Source organism: Diabrotica virgifera, chromosome 1 (assembly GCF_917563875.1).
Source record: "Diabrotica virgifera virgifera chromosome 1, PGI_DIABVI_V3a".
In the NCBI taxonomy this organism is placed as follows: domain Eukaryota; kingdom Metazoa; phylum Arthropoda; class Insecta; order Coleoptera; family Chrysomelidae; genus Diabrotica; species Diabrotica virgifera.
In genome coordinates this window covers 234,644,390-234,662,376 of record NC_065443.1, presented here as the reverse complement: position 1 = coordinate 234,662,376, position 17,987 = coordinate 234,644,390, and the positions used below count along the sequence as shown (strand labels likewise).

Below are 17,987 nucleotides of genomic sequence, written 5' to 3'. Positions count from 1 at the left end.
GTTTCCTTCAGTCGCATATCTCTAATTGAAAACTAAACGTATGGTATCTTTACAAGGTTTTCGAGTAAGTTCCCACATTGTATAGAAACTTATTTCAAATAATTTGTAAGTGTGTTAAGATAAAAATTATTTTATTTTTGGCATAAAAACGGCGTCTCATATGAAAAAAAGGCAAGAAAGGTTTTTTTATCATAAATCAAGTGAGGGATTTAAAAATAACTTTTGATTTGAAATATATCAGTGGCTTACCATTTTTTTCTTTACAAACATTTAGACTATTTCCCGTATGCGCGCCAATAATAAGTATGAAAGTATTAAAAATGAATAACCATTTTTAATTTCGTTGCAAAACGAAAATACAGCTGCATCATATTCTAGTCCAATCAGAGAGTGCAGCAAGCACCTCTACCGGTTTTGAAACTTATTAGTCTCTCATCAGGAGGCACATATGCTGCTCTCTCTGACCCATCTAGGACAAACCCCGGCGCGCAGTCACGGATTGCAACGAACAAAATGACAGGGATGTCCTAGCGGCAACTGCTAGCAAAAAAGTGAGTTTTCAATCTAATAGTACATAAAACAACATCCAAAAATGTTATTGTACATCCTACCAGACTGAAAACAATGGGGACCTTCTCTGGTAACACCTCCGAGGCTTCTACAATTTGCAAGCTATAACGGATGCTGAGACTAAATTTCAGCTGATACTAAGTTAATCGACGGTTTGCAAGACAAATTTTAACACCCCGTATGTCAGTAATGAAGTATTTTCAGACATATATTTATAGAACAAAGTGTAATTATTTTTTCATATAGAATTAAAGTTAAAGTTTGTGATAGTTATTTAGAAACACAATGTATATTTACTACAATTATTAAACAGCAGTCCGTTTACATTGCAGCCATTAAACCGTATGTAGCAATTACAGAACTATTGCCCTTATGCCTCATCCAAACAAAATCCTGCTACATATAATTATTAATGAACGACTAAAGAACTTTTTACTTCCTAAGATAACCGAAGAACAATGCGTATTCGAACCAGGAAAAGGAATGCGTGAGCATATTTGAACACCAGACAGAGATAATAGATACCAATGCTGCTTTGTTTCTTAGATTAAACAAAGGATTTCTAAAGTAAAGTGAGAGTCCCTTTGGAGCATAATGGAAAATATGGGAGTACCTAACTATCTAGGAAACCTAATAAGAAACCTATACGATAAAAACTCAGCCAACGTTATAGTACACGGTATACAGGGTGAGGCAAATAAAGGGCCTATTAGAAATATCTCGAGAACTAAAGGCAACAGAACCATGAAAATTTGAATTAAGGGATTTTGAACAGTCATCTGTTTAACGAAAATATTTTCATCTATTTGCTACTTCTGGTTAAACCGGAAGTTGCTTATAACTTCGTTTTTTTAAATGGGACACCCTGTATATTTTTACATTTTTGGATTCTCTTCGATGTCTTCTTTCTTAAAATATGAGGTTTTGTAAAATATAAGGTTTTAAAAGATAATTACGTTTTTTTATTAATTTCGTAGCAATATTCACACCCTGTAGAATTGTAGTAGTTTGACATCTAAAACTCTACTTGCCTTCAAATGACTTTTAATATAGTCTACTATTGTTAAGAATCATTCTTCTTCTTAACGTGCCCTATCAAGTCCCCTTGACGTTGGCGATTAACATGGCGAAACTGTCTCTGTCTCGAGCTATTCTAAATAGGTGTTCTGCTTTCTTTATTCCTGTCCACTCCCGGATATTCTTCAACCAAGAGGCCTGCTTTCTACCAATTCCTCTGCGTCCTTCGATTTTACCCATCATAATAAGTTGAAGAATATTATACCGGTCTCCCCTTACTACGTGTCCAAAATAGGCCATCTTTCTATATTTGATGTTATCAAGCAGCTCACGGGTAGCATTTGCTCTCTTAAGGACTGCCACATTTGTCAGCATAGCCGTCCATGGTATTTTTAGAATACGTCTGTGCAGCCACATTTCAAAGGCCTCCAAACGGTTAATGGTGGATATTTTTAATGTCCATGCTTCGACACCATACAAGAGGACTGACCAAATGTAGCATTTAATCATGCGCTTTCGAAGTTGAAGTTGCAAGGTATCATTACAGAAGAATGACCTCATTTTTAAAAATATCGTGCGGGCTATCTCGATTCTACATTTTATCTCTTTATCTGGATCTAGTTGTTCAGTAATATGGCAACCAAGATATTTAAAACTGGGTACTCTTTGAATCATATGACCATCAACATATAACCGTGAATCTTGATGGGCCAAACGGCTAAATACCATGTACTTTGTTTTTGAACAGTTTATATTTAGGCCAAACTCTCTTCCCACTCTGTCAACGGCATTTAAAAGGTGTTGTAATCCATTCATATCATCACTTAAAATAACTGTATCGTCTGCATATCTGATTGTATTTATCAGAATTCCATTAACCTTCACACCTAATTCCAAATTATGCAGCGCTTCCTTAAATATTCTATCTGAATACAAATTGAACAACAGTGGGGACAGTATACAACCCTGTCTGACGCCTCTTTGTATTTTGCATATTTCTGTTGATTTTCCATTTATGCAAGCTGTCGCTGTTTGACGCCAGTATAATTTTTCTATGATTCGTACATCTTGACTATCAACTCCTTTATCCTTTAGTATTTTAATTAATTTGTGATGTTATACTCGATCAAAGGCCTTCTCATAGTCAATAAATACAGCAAAGACGTCTTTCCTTTGATCTCGGCATTTCTGCAATAACACATTTAGTGCAAAGAGTGCGTCCCGGGTTCCCAGTCCATTTCTGAAGCCAAATTGTGTTTCATCCTGGTCTTCTTCACATTTATCTCTGATTCTACTGTGGATGATACGTAAAAAGATTTTCAAGGTGTGGCTCATAAGGCTTATCATTCTATAGTCGCTACAGTTTTTCGGACGTTGTTTTTTTGGTAGGGTTATGAATTCGGACTTTAACCAATCTTCAGGGATATCACTAGTATAGCTAAATCATTAAAGATAAAGATATAGCTAAAGAATCATTAGTATAGCTAAATTTTTAATTTTAATATACAGGGTTGGTCGAAACTCGGAATGAGTATTTTCTGAGTTTTCTTAAATGGAACACCCTGTATTTTAGTATTGTAATGAAATTATATTTTATGGTACTTTTTTATTTCCTAATCATTCCCTATACCTAACTGCTTTAATTTGTGCTTAATTGTTAATCGCACCAACAATCTTAACTACGTAGGTATTTTGATAGCTAAACCATTATTGGTAATTTTAAGGCTCAGTCTGGATCAATATGTATTTATTTCTGAAAAATTATTTGTGATTGAATATTTTCACGGCCAACCTCATAAAATTTTAAGTATTTTTTGTTGCAATAATTAATGTTTAGCTTGAATCACCAATAACTCACAAATTAAAGCAGTTAGGTATAGGGAATACTTATAAAACAAAAAAGTACTATGAAATATGATTTCATTACCATACTAAAATACAGGGTGTTCCATTTAAGAAAACTCAGAAAATATTCATTCCGAGTTTCGACCAACCTTGTATACTAAAATTTCAAAATTAGCTATACTAATGATTCTTAACAATAATAGACTATACTAAAAATCACTTAAACGTAAGCAGAGATTTTAATGTCAAACTATTACAATTCTACAGGGTGTGAATATTGCTACGAAATTAATAAAAAAACGTAAATATCTCTTAAAATACCCTGTATAATATTACAAAACCTCATATTTTAAGAAAGAAGATATTGAGCAGAATCCAATAATGTAAAAATATACAGGGTGTCCCATTTAAAAAAACCAAGTTATAAGCAACTTCCGGTACAACCGGAAGTTGCAAAGAGATGAAAATATTTTCGTTTAATAGATCATACTTCAAAACTCCTTTATTCCAATTTTCATTATTCTGTTGCCTTTAGTTCTCGAGATATCTGGCCTATCAGAAATATTTAGAGAACTAAAGGCAACAGAATCATGTAAATTGGAATGAAGGGGTTTTGAAGGGTGATCTATTTAATGAAAATATTTTTATCAATTTGCCACTTGCGGTTATACCGGAAGTTGCTTAAAACTTCGTTTTTTTTTTAATGGGACACCCTGTATATTTTTACATTTTTAGATTCTACTCGATGTCTTCTTTCTTAAAATATGCGGTTTTGTAATGTTATACAGGGTAGTTTAAAAGCTAATTACGTTTTTTTATTAATTTTGTAGCAACTTTCACACCCTGTAAAATTGTAGTAGTTGGATATCAAAAACTCTATTTATGTTAAAATAATTTTTAATATAGTCTACTGTTATTAAAAATTATTAGTATAGCTAAATGTTAAACTTTAGTATACAGGGTTGGTCGAAACTCGGAATGAGGATTTTCTGAATTTTCTTAAATGGAACACCCTGTATTTTAGTATTGCAATGAAAAGACATTTTATGGTACTTTTTTATTTCTTAAGCATTCCCTATACCTAAATGCTTTAATTTGTGCTTAATTGTTAATCGCGCCAAGAATGTTAACTACGTAGGTATTTTGATAGCTCAACCATTATTCGCAATTTTAAAGATGAGTCTAGATCAATATGTATTTATTTCCGAAAAATTATTTGTGATTGAATATTTTCACGGCCAACCTAATAAAATTTCACGTATTTTTGTTGAAATTAATGTTTGGCTTGAATCACCAATAACTCACAAATTAAAGCAGTTAGGTATAGGGAATGCTTAAAAAATAAAAAAGTAGCATAAAATATCATTTTATTACGATAATAAAATATAGGGTGTTCCATTTAAGAAAACTCAGAAAATACTCTTTCCGAGTTTCGACCAACCCTGTATAGTACAATTCAACATTTAGCTGTACTAACAATCTTTAACAATAGTGGACTATATTAAAAATCATTTGAACATAAATAGAGTTTTTGATGTCAAACTACTACAATTCTACAGGGTGTGAATATTGCTAGGAAATTAAGGAAAAAAACGTAATTATCTTTTAAACTACCCTGTATAACATTACAAAACCTCATATTTTAAGAAAGAAGACATCCAGGAGAATCCAAAAATGTAAAAATATACAGGATGTTCCATTTAAAAAAACGAAGTTATAAGCCACTTCCGGTATAACCGGAAGTAGCAAACCGATGAAAATATTTTCATTAAAGGGATAACTCTTCAAAACCCCTTCATTCCAAGTTTCATGATTCTGTTTCCTTTAGTTCTCGAGATATTTCTAATAGGCCTTTTATCTGCCTCACCCTGTATATTCAAATGCGTTTAAAACAAAGAAAGGAACAAGACAGGGCTGCATACTGTCACCAGTGTTATACAGTAAGTATATTACAGTATACGGCAAAATAAACAGTACTGAAATGAATATTGAAATGTTTATGATTAAACAAAGTAAGTTATCAAGCGAAGTAGCACAGAAAACGACAATAAATATCATTAGTCTAATAAAATAAAATTACACTACATGTAAATCAAAATGTAAATTCGTACAGGTTGAAACAAATTTTATATGAAAGTTTAGGTGGGTACAAAAGATATTTTCAAAAAAGTATCCAAATCATACAAGGGGATCATTGTTTAAATAATTAAAAAGGGGTCATTTTTGCAAAAAAATTTACTTTTTCAAAAGCTGAGATCATTCAATTACTAATGAAGGTCTATAGTAATATTTTCTGCAAAGTTGAAGGATAAATCTGTCACATAAGTCTTACTAAATTAAATTTGACCCCCTATTTATTTAAATAATTATACATAAAGCTTTAAAAACAAATTTGCAAAAAAATATTTTTAGCGTTTTAAATAAGCACTATAAAATATATTATTTTACAGAGGAATTGCGCTATGTTATCAGTATTATTCAAAAAAAAAAATTGGTCCAAAAATATTTAATATTTTTTAAGATATGGAATTTGTTTATCAAATGTTACTCTATTTTCAATCGCAAAAACGCGGTTGTTGCCAAAGAAATATTCACCTGTGTTAAATCTTATTATTTTTATTCTTATGTATATTTTCGATAAATGTATTGATAAATTCAAATTTTAATTAAACTTCCTCCTAAAATGGCATTTGAAAATTATTCAAATTTGTTTATAATTTGATTTTTTAATAACGTCACGGGTATTAAATATTTTGAAATGCCGTTTCGATAATTGGGTTTCTGGTAATTTTTCACTAATTAACAAATACTTTTGTCTTTTTTTCCTCTTCTTTTTTTTTTCTTGGAGTTATATTACTATGGGCCCTTTTAGGGTTAAGTTTCATTAAAAATGTCGAATCTCTAAGTTGTAGATTCTATACCTAAAAATATTAAGATTGGTCTAAAATCACTTAAATAAAATGTGACTACTTACTGAGTTACAAGGTGTTTTATTTAAAAATTTAAAAATTATTTTTACCAAGTACTTTCAAACTATTTGAGGTATCCTTATCATACTTGGAAGAAAGTGTGGGTACTATACAGTCTACTAAATTGTGATACATAAAAGTTTCTAGCTACTACCAGAGGCGTACGACATGGGATACTTAATGGTTCACCCTACGCCACTGAGGTAATTACTATTTTAGCGAAATTTTTCGATTCTCCAATACTTTCTAAGTAAATAATATACTCTTTACTGGTAACGCTTAAGTCATTAGTTTTCGAGATATTGGATGTTAAAAATGAAACGGCATAGTTATTTTGATTTATTCATTCATTCATTTTAAACTTCCAATATCTCTCAAACTGATGACTTTATCGATACCAATAAAGCTACTTACATACAAAGTATTGGAGAATCGAAAAATTTCGCTAAAATAGTAATTCACTCAGTGGCGTAGAATTTGGGAAGTGTCAATCATTCACTATCCCCTGTCGTACGCCTCTGGAACTAGCTAGAAACGTTTATTAATCACAATTTAGTAGGGTGTATAATAGCCACACTTTCTGTCAAGTATGATAAGGATACGTCAAATAGTTTTAAAGTACTTGGAAACAATAATTTTTAAATTTTTAAATAAAACACCCCGTAACTCAGTAAGTAGCCACATTTTATTTAAGATATTTTAGTTAAATCTTAATATTTTTAGGTCTAAAATCTACAACTTAGAGATTCGATATTCTTAATAAAATTTAGCCCTAAAAGGGCCCGTAGTAATATAACTACAAGAAAAAAAAAAAGAAGAAAAAATGACAAAAAATTTTGTTAATTAGTAAAAAATTCCCAGGAACGCAATTATCGAAACGGAATTTCAAAATACTTAATCCCCGCGACGTTATTAAGAAAAGAAATTATAAACAAATTTGAATAATTTTTAAATGCCATTTTAGGGGGGAGTTTAACTGAAATTTAAATTTATCAATACATTTATCGAAAATATACATAAAAATAAAAATAACGAGATCTTAAGCAGGTGAATATTTCTTTGGCAACAACCGCGTTTTTGCAATTGAAAATATAGTAACATTTAATAAGCAAATTTAATATCTCAAAAAATATTAAATATTTTCCGACCAATTTTTTTTGCTTAATACTGGTAACATATCGCAACTTAATCTGTAAAACAAGATATTTTATAGTGCTTATCTAAAACGCTAAAAATAATTTTTTGCAAATTTGTTTTTAAAGTTTTATATACAATTATTTAAAAAAATAGGGGGTCAAATTTAATATAGTAACTCTTATGTGAAAGATTTACCCTTAAGCTTTGCAGAAAAGAATCCCATAGACCTTCATTAATAAGATAATTACCTCAGCAGTTAAAAAAGTATTTTTTTTTTTTGCAAAAATGACCCCTTTTTAATTATTTAAACAATGATCCCCTTGTATGATTTGGATACTTTCTGGAAAATATCTTTTGCACCCACCTAAACTTTGATATAAAATTTGTTTTAACCTGTACGAATTTACATTTTGACTTTTTTTTATTTAATTAGGCTACATTCCCATACCACCAGATTAACAACAGGTGGAATACTTTCTTTGGTTTGGAAGGGCCCAAAGTGTGATACCTGAAAAAATCGGAGAGAAAAGGATATGAGACTACTGATGAGGGGGAAAAGACCTCCGAAACCGGTATAGACTCTTTCTGAACTCTCTGATTTAACCAGATAAGAGTATTATGAATGCAGCTGCTTCATTTTCGTGTTGCAAAGAAATTGAAAATATTTATACATTTTTTGTTTATGATTATTTTTATATCTTGTATACATGATATAGCCTTGCAAACATTATTCACGATGACGCACGTTCCCGATAAAACAGATGTTAAAGATGTCCTCTGGCCAGTGGCGGATCTACGGGGAGGGGAAATGAGGAAATTTCCCCTCCTAACAAGGTCCAAAATTAAAGAAGAAAAATTGTAAAAAAATCCTTTGTAAAAAAATTGTTCAAACATAAAAAACATATTAGCTGTCATGAAACCGAAACAGACAGTGGATCTGTCTGATTCCTTCAGCCTTCCGCATATGTAAGCATCTGGTAGCATTAGTTCTGGTGAGTGGCAGCTCCCAAAATGCTATTTGGCAACTCCCAGTTTATAGTAGAAGAAAAGGTTGAAGACCGAAGACCAAGAGGAAGATCTCCAACAGAATGGGCAGACAAAACTGGTGGGAAAATCTTTACATAATGCCGCTCATCTTGCACATGATCGCAACCAATGGAAACAGCAAGCTAATAATATACAGAGTATCGTCGCACCCTGACAAGAGCCCAAGGAATTAGAAGGAGAGAACGACCCTCGATAAAGAAGAAGAATGTGACCATTCATCGACCATTACATTTTTTTCTTGCATCACCCATTCCGATCCACACCGTTCGGATTGTTACTGTTTGTCTAAAATTTTACATGTATAATTTCATTATGCATGTAAAATATATATTATGTAATGTATATACCTCGTCCAATTTACTTACCGTTGCACGTCATCCGCGCCATAGCCTGTGACACGATACCAACACGAAATATTTAGGCGGTGGGTGTGTTTTTTTTTAGAATCAAAATGATTCTAAAGGGGAACACACCTACCGCCTAGATATTTCGTGTTAGTATCGTGTCACAGGCTATGGCGCGGATGACGTGCAACGGTAAGTAAATTGGACGAGGTATATATAATTTTACATATGCCTTGCCTCTGAATCGAAATGAAACATAAATTGTCTTTTAATTCACTTCTATCTTTACTCAGATTGTTAGTACTAAGAACCTTTTCTCGTACCTTTTCGTAGAAGAATGAAAGCGGAATGCGATTGCAGATTGTAGAATTCTTTCAGTTTTCCATATTTGTCGTCTCTATGCCTTGTAAATTGTGGAACGCAGATATTTAGTATGTTAACAGAAAGAGGTTCTAAAGGAAAGTTTCAGATTTAAATTAGTGTATATTATTATTTTTAATACGTATTCTGTATCTGGGACTCTTCTATTTTTGGTTTGAATTGGTCTCAGGCACTTCTGCATTAAATTAGCACTCGTTTCATCAATATTTTCGTCAGGGTACTGAGAATATTTTTTATATTGATTCATATTTCCGACTCTTTGAATCATTTTTCTTCTTCTTTCTCATAATCCTTAGTGCCCTTTAGGGCGTCGGATGTCGGGTTCCGCCTTTTACCCATTTCTTCCAATCGCTTTTATTGGTGGCCAGTTTCTTCATATCCCTCATACTCATGTGTCTCCTTTCACCTATATCCTGGATCTGGTCCATCCATATCTTCTTCGGCCTTCCCTTTTTTCCATTTTGGCTTCATGTACCTTCTTTTTAAGTCTTTTTTGCTCCATTCGTTGTATGTGTCCAAACCTCTTAATTGTTTGTTTTAGATCTTCCTCATTATCGGTTCTTGTTCCAGCTTTCTTCTGATATCTTCATTTCTGAATCTATCAAACCTCGTAAGTCCGGCTATTCTTCTCATGTATTTCATCTCGGTCGCGTTTATCATTGATTCATGTTTCCTTTGCACAATCCATGTTTCCGCCCCATATGTCATTATCGGATTTACTATGCTGTTATATACTCTGAGTTTAGTTTTGTTGTTTATTTCTGACTTTCCAAAAATTGTATTATTTAAAGAGTAATACACGTTAGTTGTTAGTTCTTCAGTTTATTACTTATTGCCAAGTCTGTTTTTCCATCGTTATTATATTTCCCAAATATTCAAAAGCAGATACGTGTTCTATTACTTGTTCCCTTACTATTATATTAGTATTCCCTTCTCTTTTCTCATCTTCATTTATTATCATAAGCTTTGTTTTGTTGAGATTCATTTCCATTTTTAATTTCTGTATCTCTTTTTGCCAAATATCTATTAGTTATTGCTTTTAAAAAGACTAAGTTTTCACTCTAATGGCATATAAAACAACATAATGCTATTCTACATCCCACCAGAATGAAAACAATAGGAACCTTCTCTGGTTACACCTCCGAGGCTTCTACAATTTGCGAGCCATACGGATGCTGAGACTAAGGAAGATGAGGGAACTCTACAATTTACAATTCACGTCCCATCTGCTCAGCGCGGTAAAGTTCCAACGAGAATGGTTCCCTTCATACTCCACACAGAGTAAATTTAAATAAAAAATGAATAACCATTTTCAATTTCGTTGCAAAACGAAAAAAACACAGTCGAACCATATTCTAGTCCAATCAGAGAGTGCTGCAAGCACCCCTACCGGTTTCGAAACTTATTAGTCTCTCATCAGGAGGCACATATGCTGTTCTCCCTGATCCAACAAAAACAGACTCCAGCGTGCAGTCCCGGATTGCAACGAACGAAATGGCATAGATGGCCTAGCGGCTTTTTTTTCAGATTTTTTCAGATTTCACTTTTTTTCGACGTTTTGAGTCCCCCTGAGTCTAAAAAGCAAATAAAAAAAACATGTCGGAAGTATGTACGTACGTACGTATGTCGCCACCGCCCAGCAAAAACTACTGGACCGATTTCGATGAAATTCGGTATGAGTCAGTTTAAGAGAATTTACTCGAGAAACTAAGCTTTTGAAAAAAACCTCTCAAAGGGGGGCCGAAGTAGGGGGGTTATTTGGGGCCCATTTTTGCAAATTTTGACCGAAACGAATGAAATTTAACTTAAAGTTAGCTCATCGATAGGTAAATAGAAATACGGAATTTGACATTTCCAAATCCAAAATGGCGGCCAGCATGGCCGACCGCCCACCCGATACATTTCCCTACCAATCTAAAAACTTGTTTAAGATAAATTTAATTTGAAAAAACATTTATATAGCCTAAAGATGGGGCTATAACAAGAATATTATCGTTTTTCAGAAAAAGTTATGGGTTGCCTATATTTAAGGGGTCAAAATTTGACATAAATTTGAACTAAATTTTCTCAAAAATGACTCCAAGGAATTTATTTATTTTTTGATATATTTTTGATATCCTATCAGTAAATTGAATAACATTGGCCAGATTCATTAACTCCTCATAGGAGGGGAGTTATGAATTTTTTATAAAAAAATATTCGAGTGCCCGTAACTACCTCTGTAATAGAAACTAAAATTTTAAATTTGGCAGACATATATAGTACTTTGCTATCTATTAGCACAATAAATTTTACCCACAATATGGCTTCCGGTTTAACCGAAAATGAAAAAAAAATCTTAATTTTTTACATACGCCCTGTATATTTTTACATATTTTGAAAGAATGTAAAATTATTTTTCCAATGACATAAAACTCGTTGCTGTAACTCAAAAACTCGAAAAGTTACAGAAAATTGAAATTTTGCTAGAACCTTGTGTGTGTCCCCTCTCACGCGATCATAGCAGAGCATTATTATAGGGCAGTCATTGAGGGTATTTGGCTCCGAATTCCATCCTACTACATCGATGTACTTGATATTTTCACAGTAAGTAGGGAATAGCTCAAGAAACAAAATCTACCCTATATACTATGGCGCTTTTATCTTGGGGCAATTCCTACCCCTTCAAGGAGGTGGAAAATTTATTAGTCAAAATAAGCATGGAAGTGGCTAGAGAACCTATTTTTAAGCAAAAACTGATCTATACTTTTTTTTGAGAACTCAATACTTTTTGAGTTATGCGTAGTTGAAAATTGGACATTTTCATTTAAAAATGACACGTTTTCGGACGGTTTTTTGTGAATACCTTAAAAACTATGCATCAAACTAAAAACACTATATAATTTTTTTTTTAATTATAAATAACAAAGAGATTCGTTCCTTCGTAAATTTTCTATTTATAATACAAAAAGAGATATGGTAGGTAAAAACAGTTTGTTTTTTGGTGCATGCTCAAAGTGCTCATGCTTTTGTAGTGTTTGAAAAGGCCTTTAAAACGAGCACCGTTAGATGTCGGTTACATTCAAACTAAGCGAGATATGGTGCAAAAAATATATGACTAATGTACTTTAAGGAAAAATGAGAAGTACATACATTTAACCCCTCATTCACCAGAATTTAAATGCATTGTTTTTCTTTTGCAATACCTCTTAATATAGTGTTATTTCTACTTTCAAAAAGTTGGACGGGTGAAAAAAATAAGATCAAATTATAGAGCGCATTTTTAAATTTTCTTAAAATTCTTCCTTTTGCTCCATGCAATTCGAAAATAAAAATGTTCTATCCCCGAGAAGTGGTGAGAACCGCCCACATGATAAAAGCGCCATAGTATATAGGATAGACTTTGAATTAGGAGATTAAGCTTTGGGCTACTCCCAAAATTTCATTACAATCCATGCAGTAAAATGCAAAAATTGTAAACTATTAATTTCTCAGAAAAATGGACTAATTTGAAATGAAAGTATGACTAATATTCTATTGATTTATGCAATAATCTATAGTGTGTCCCCGAACATTTTCTCAAATGCGGGAATTAATGATGCGTAGAACCATAAAATATTTTCAAGTATACAAGGTGTTTCTAAAATATTAAAATAACGAGTAACTTTGTTATTTTTATAGAATGCCAGTATCTAGTACGATAACGATAATAGATCGGTACGATAAAGTTCTCGGGCGGCCCTTCCGTCCAGCGTTGTTTATATACAAATAACAATTTTGTATTCATCATTGGCGCGCCTACGGGTAATGGTCTAAATTTTTTTAAAGAAAAAAATTGGCTAAGGTGGCACCAAAAACTAAATATTTGATGAACACCCTTGAAATTAAATATCAGCACCTTGACATGCCACATTGCCACACTGCTCGAAAATACGTGACTATACTGCAATAAACAGTTCCAGGATAAATTATTTTCGGATATAATTATTTCCTACACCCATCACATTCTCCCGATCTCACATTACCTGTGATGATTATAATATATGGGCAATTTTAAAGGAGAAAATGTTTACAGAATACTGAAGGATAAAAATTGTACAGATACACTTTTTTCAGGACGCTGCAGTAATCTGTGTTCCAGAATATGTTTCAAAATCTGCATGATCATTATGAATATTGTCTGCAATGCAACGCAACACATTTTGAACAGTACCATCCCGATAAGTAAATGCTTTCCAATACTGTATATTCTGGCGCACTCTGTATAGTGTAAAAGTTGCATTGGGCAGCACGAATTTCTTTATACCTTAAATGTATCCTTGAACGTTAGAAAATGAAAAAGATAAACTACTTACGTTTATTACAACCCTCTCACAAAAATCGTGGTCATGTGGGATGGGCTCGAAATGGGCTACACCAGTGAATTGGGTGTGGGGGGTGTGCCCGTCCTCTTCCTGGCTGCTGAGCTTGGGCAGCGACCTACAAAAGAAAAAGCTATTAGTAAATTTTATTTATAGAGCTTTACGTAGTGCTATAAAGCTGGCTATGCGTTGGGATAGGATTATACTTTTGAAGTGCTAAACATCAAAGACAAATACTAAGTAAATTGTAAGACTATGTTACCAGTTTTAAATTTTATAGACTAACTACCGAGTTAGATGCTACATTAAAGTATATTTACATTTGTAAATCATCAGTCGTCACAGCAGTCCAACTTTGTTGAATTTTTAGTTGATAAACATTACCCAACAGTTACTCTCATTACTATTTTGCTTTAATATATTGAGCCTTATCCTATCCAACCATGGGCAGTAACACAGAAGATGTTGCGTGGTCTCCTCATCAGTTACTCCTATTCATATCAAGTAGGTTTTTGGATCTCTTGTTCAAAGGTTCATGTAGAAAAATTTTCAAATATTTGAGACCCCTTTGTTCGTACTACTAGGGACGATTTATTCGTTTCACACAATGCGATCTTGTTCTTTTGGATGTGCTTCCTTCTACGCTAACGACAGGTTCTGCGCCTTTGAATGTTTCTTTTCCTCCCCCGATAAGTAGGCCCGCTTTTTTGTTCCCTTCAATACCAGTATCTCCAGGAATCCAGAATAAATTTTGTTACTTTTTTCAATCCGAATTAAATTGAGATTTTTACATAAAACGTAGAAATGTAATGTGTATTTTATTGTATTTGTACGTATTTATTGCCCATGGTACGTGGTTAAAAAAATATTGAGATATTTCTATAGGCATATTTTTTAACAATATTTGTATAATATTTCTTAAAATGGAGAATGAATGGCAAGAAATATTGGTTACATACCATACTGTAACTACATGACCAGATACTGGCAGTTAACAATAAATACATAAGGAAAACTACGAAAACATAACCACTAGCACACCATGCAACGTAAACATTAAATGCCGACACAAAAAGCTGCTAAGAATATAAGTTGATAGAAAATTACATTAATAAATAAGACAAATTTATAACTACTTAAAAATAAGTGATTTTTATTTTATCAAGATATGAATATCTGTACACATATTTTCAACAACTTATACATAATAATAAACGTGAAGAATTTAACGTGGAGAAACTTAAGTTTGTAAATTAATCAATGAGAAAAACTTAAAGGATCCATGGCATTTTGCTCTGTCTGCATTGTCTTTGTGATGTTTTAGTAAAGGCTGCTTGTTTATGTGATTTCAGAGATACAAAGTGTGACAAATGAGTAATAATGATATTAGATCTATACGGATGGCCAAAAAACGCAACACCTAAGTATGGTCTGTCCCACTTTGACTTTACAGTATAAGCAACATAGGCAATAAGTGTTTATGAGAGTTTTTAGCTCGATGATGCCGATTTTATCAAAAAGAATTTGTAACCAAACATTAGAGAGATTAAATCAAAACTGTTTTAGAATGGTAATCTACAATTTTAGGATTCATATGCGATATGCGTGATAACTATGGTATATTAAATAAACTTAAACGCTTATAAATCCTAAAATTGTAGATTGCTTTTCTAAAACAGTTTTAATTTAATCTTTCTGATGTTCGATTACAAATAATTATTTTTGATACAATCGGCATCACCGCGCTGAAAACTCATAAGGACTGCATTGCCCATATTCCTTATACAGTAAAGTCAAGGTGGAAGGGACTATAGAAGGAATTTTTTTTAAATGTTGATTTATGGAAGTATATACAGTGTGGGCCAAAGAAAAGTGTCCACCTCGATATTTGGCAGTATTTATTCGAACTTAAGGAAATGAAGAAACAGGTCTATTTTTGATCTAAGGGGTACACATTCTTACGGTACATACATCTGTCATTTGTCAACCCCTCCCTTCCACTTCCGCCACCCCTTATTTTTAAATAGGGAATAGGGGTCGTGTGCTAGATCATTTGAAATGTTATTCAATTCTCTATCCAGTAATATTAACTTTAACATAATTATTTATACAAGGTGTCCAAGAAAAATTATTATGGATTAAATTAATTGACACAAAAAGAAGAATGTATGTAATTTATTTAACTCAAAATACATTCTAATGCTGACAGAAAACAGAAAATAATATTTATTTGATAAATAAACATTGTTTGTTCTTCTTCTTCTTCTTGTGCCACTCCTATCGGAGATTGGAAATCATCAAGGCTACCCTGACTTTGTTTACAGCTGACCTAAAAAGTTCATTAGTGGTGAAGCCAAACCACTCTCTCAAATTCCGCATCCACGACATTCTTCTACGGCCTGGATTCCGTTTTCCTTCTATTTTTCCTTGCATTATATTTTGAAGTAATGCGTATTTATGACCTCTCATCAGGTGACCAAAATACTCGAGTTTTCTTCGTTTTATCGTTAATAAAATTTCTGGGTCTCTTCCTATCCTTCGTATTACTTCAAGATTCGTGATTCTTTCAACCCAACTTATCTTCAGCATTCGACGGTAGCACCACATCTCGAAACTTTCAATATTTTTTATGTTGTTCTGTTTGAGAGTCCAGGCCTCTACACCGTATAATAACGTGTTAAATACGTAGCCACTTAGCATTCTTAATCGTAGAGGGATGCTTATATCTCTGTTGCAGAAGAATTTTCTCATCTTTATGAAGGTGGCCCTGGCAATTTCGATACGTCTTTTTATTTCATTGTTTTGGTCTCCAGTTTCGTTTATTAAAGTTCCCAAGTATTTATAACTTGATACTTTTTCAATTTGAATGCCGTTTATACTAATATGTGCTGGTTGTGTCATGATTTTACTGAAGACCATATACTTGGTTTTTTTGATATTAATGTTTATGCCATAATTGTTGCAAGCAATATTTATATTTGTAAGTAATCGTTGTAATTCTTCTACTGTTCTTGCAACTAGTACAGTGTCGTCTGCGTATCGAATATTATTTACAACCTCTCCATTGATTACGATTCCTTCATTTGCTTGCAAAAGGGCTTCCTGACAGATGCTTTCACTATATACATTAAATAGCAGTGGTGACAAAATGCATCCCTGTCTTACTCCTCTACGTATTTCTATTGCTTTTGATATCTCGTTTTCTATTTTGATGTTAGCTTTCTGATTCCAATATAAGTTGAGAATTATTCGCAGATCTTTATTATCTATGTCTTTTCTTTCAAGAATATCTCTTAGCCTATCGTGGCGTACTCTGTCAAACGCTTTTTCAAAATCGATAAAACATGCATGTACTTCTTGATTAACGTCTAGGCATCTTTGTGTAAGAACATTCAAACCGAAGGGAGCTTCTCGAGTACCTAGTCCTTTTCTGAACCCCATCTGTGTATTACTAATATCTGACTCCAACTTTTGATAAACTCGGTTGTGGATGATTTTTAGAAATATCTTTAGTAGATGGCTCATTAAAGATATTGTTCGATGTTCTGAACATTCTTTTGCATTGGATTCCTTTGGCAGTGTAACGAATGTAGACAGCAGCCACTCTTGAGGTATAATACCAGTATTGTATACTGTGTTAAATAAGTGCAATATTATACCTATTGATTCATCATCCAAGAGCTTTAGTAATTCAGTAGGAACCTCATCGGGTCCATTTGCCTTTCCAGTTTTGGAATTTCTAAGTGCCATTTCTACTTCACATTTTAGGATTTCAGGTCCCGTTTCACCATTTACCTTGTCAATGTTATTTCTGTTGTCCTCAAACAATTCTCTTATATATTCACTCCATCTATTAATTTTTTCTGTTAAGTCTACAATAATATTTCCGTCTTTGTCCTTAAGCAAACTTATTTGATGTCTTCTTTGGGTTCCTCTAAGTTCTTTTACTTTTTTTATGTATATTGAATGTGTCATACTTTCTTTCATAGTCTTCCATTTCTACACATTGTCCTTTAATCCATGATTCTTTGGCCTTCTTTATTACTTGCTTTATGTTCTTATCAACCTCTCTGTATTTTTCTGAATTATTCTTCAATTTGCGTCTTTCATCCATTAGTTCTAGTATGTCTGGTGTCATCCACACCTTATGTTTCTTTGGAGATTTGGTTAGGTGTTTCTTTCCCGTAGTTCTTATTATAGTGTTTATATACTTCAGTTTTTCATCTATGTTGTCTGTTCTGCGGATTTGGTTTTCTGCTACACTGAGGTCGGTGTTGATTTCTTCGCGCACTGTTTGTCGTCGGTGTTCACTTTTAAGCTGACTTAAGTCTAACGTT

General features: G+C 32.8%; 1 protein-coding gene across 4 annotated transcripts in view; it reads right to left on the bottom strand.

Annotated features, from left to right (window-relative positions):
- LOC114333205 (potassium voltage-gated channel protein Shaker) overlaps positions 1-17,987 on the bottom strand; it is a 935,813-nt gene that overhangs the window by 331,240 nt on the left and 586,586 nt on the right. For all 4 annotated transcript variants that reach the window (XR_007697398.1, XM_028283068.2, XM_028283062.2 and 1 more), the window contains exon 2: positions 13,645-13,768. Coding sequence is in view for 3 of the 4 variants with exons in the window: in XM_028283068.2 (XP_028138869.1) it covers positions 13,645-13,768 (124 nt within the window). In the remaining variant the exon portion in view is untranslated. The remainder of the gene's footprint in view (positions 1-13,644; positions 13,769-17,987) is intronic.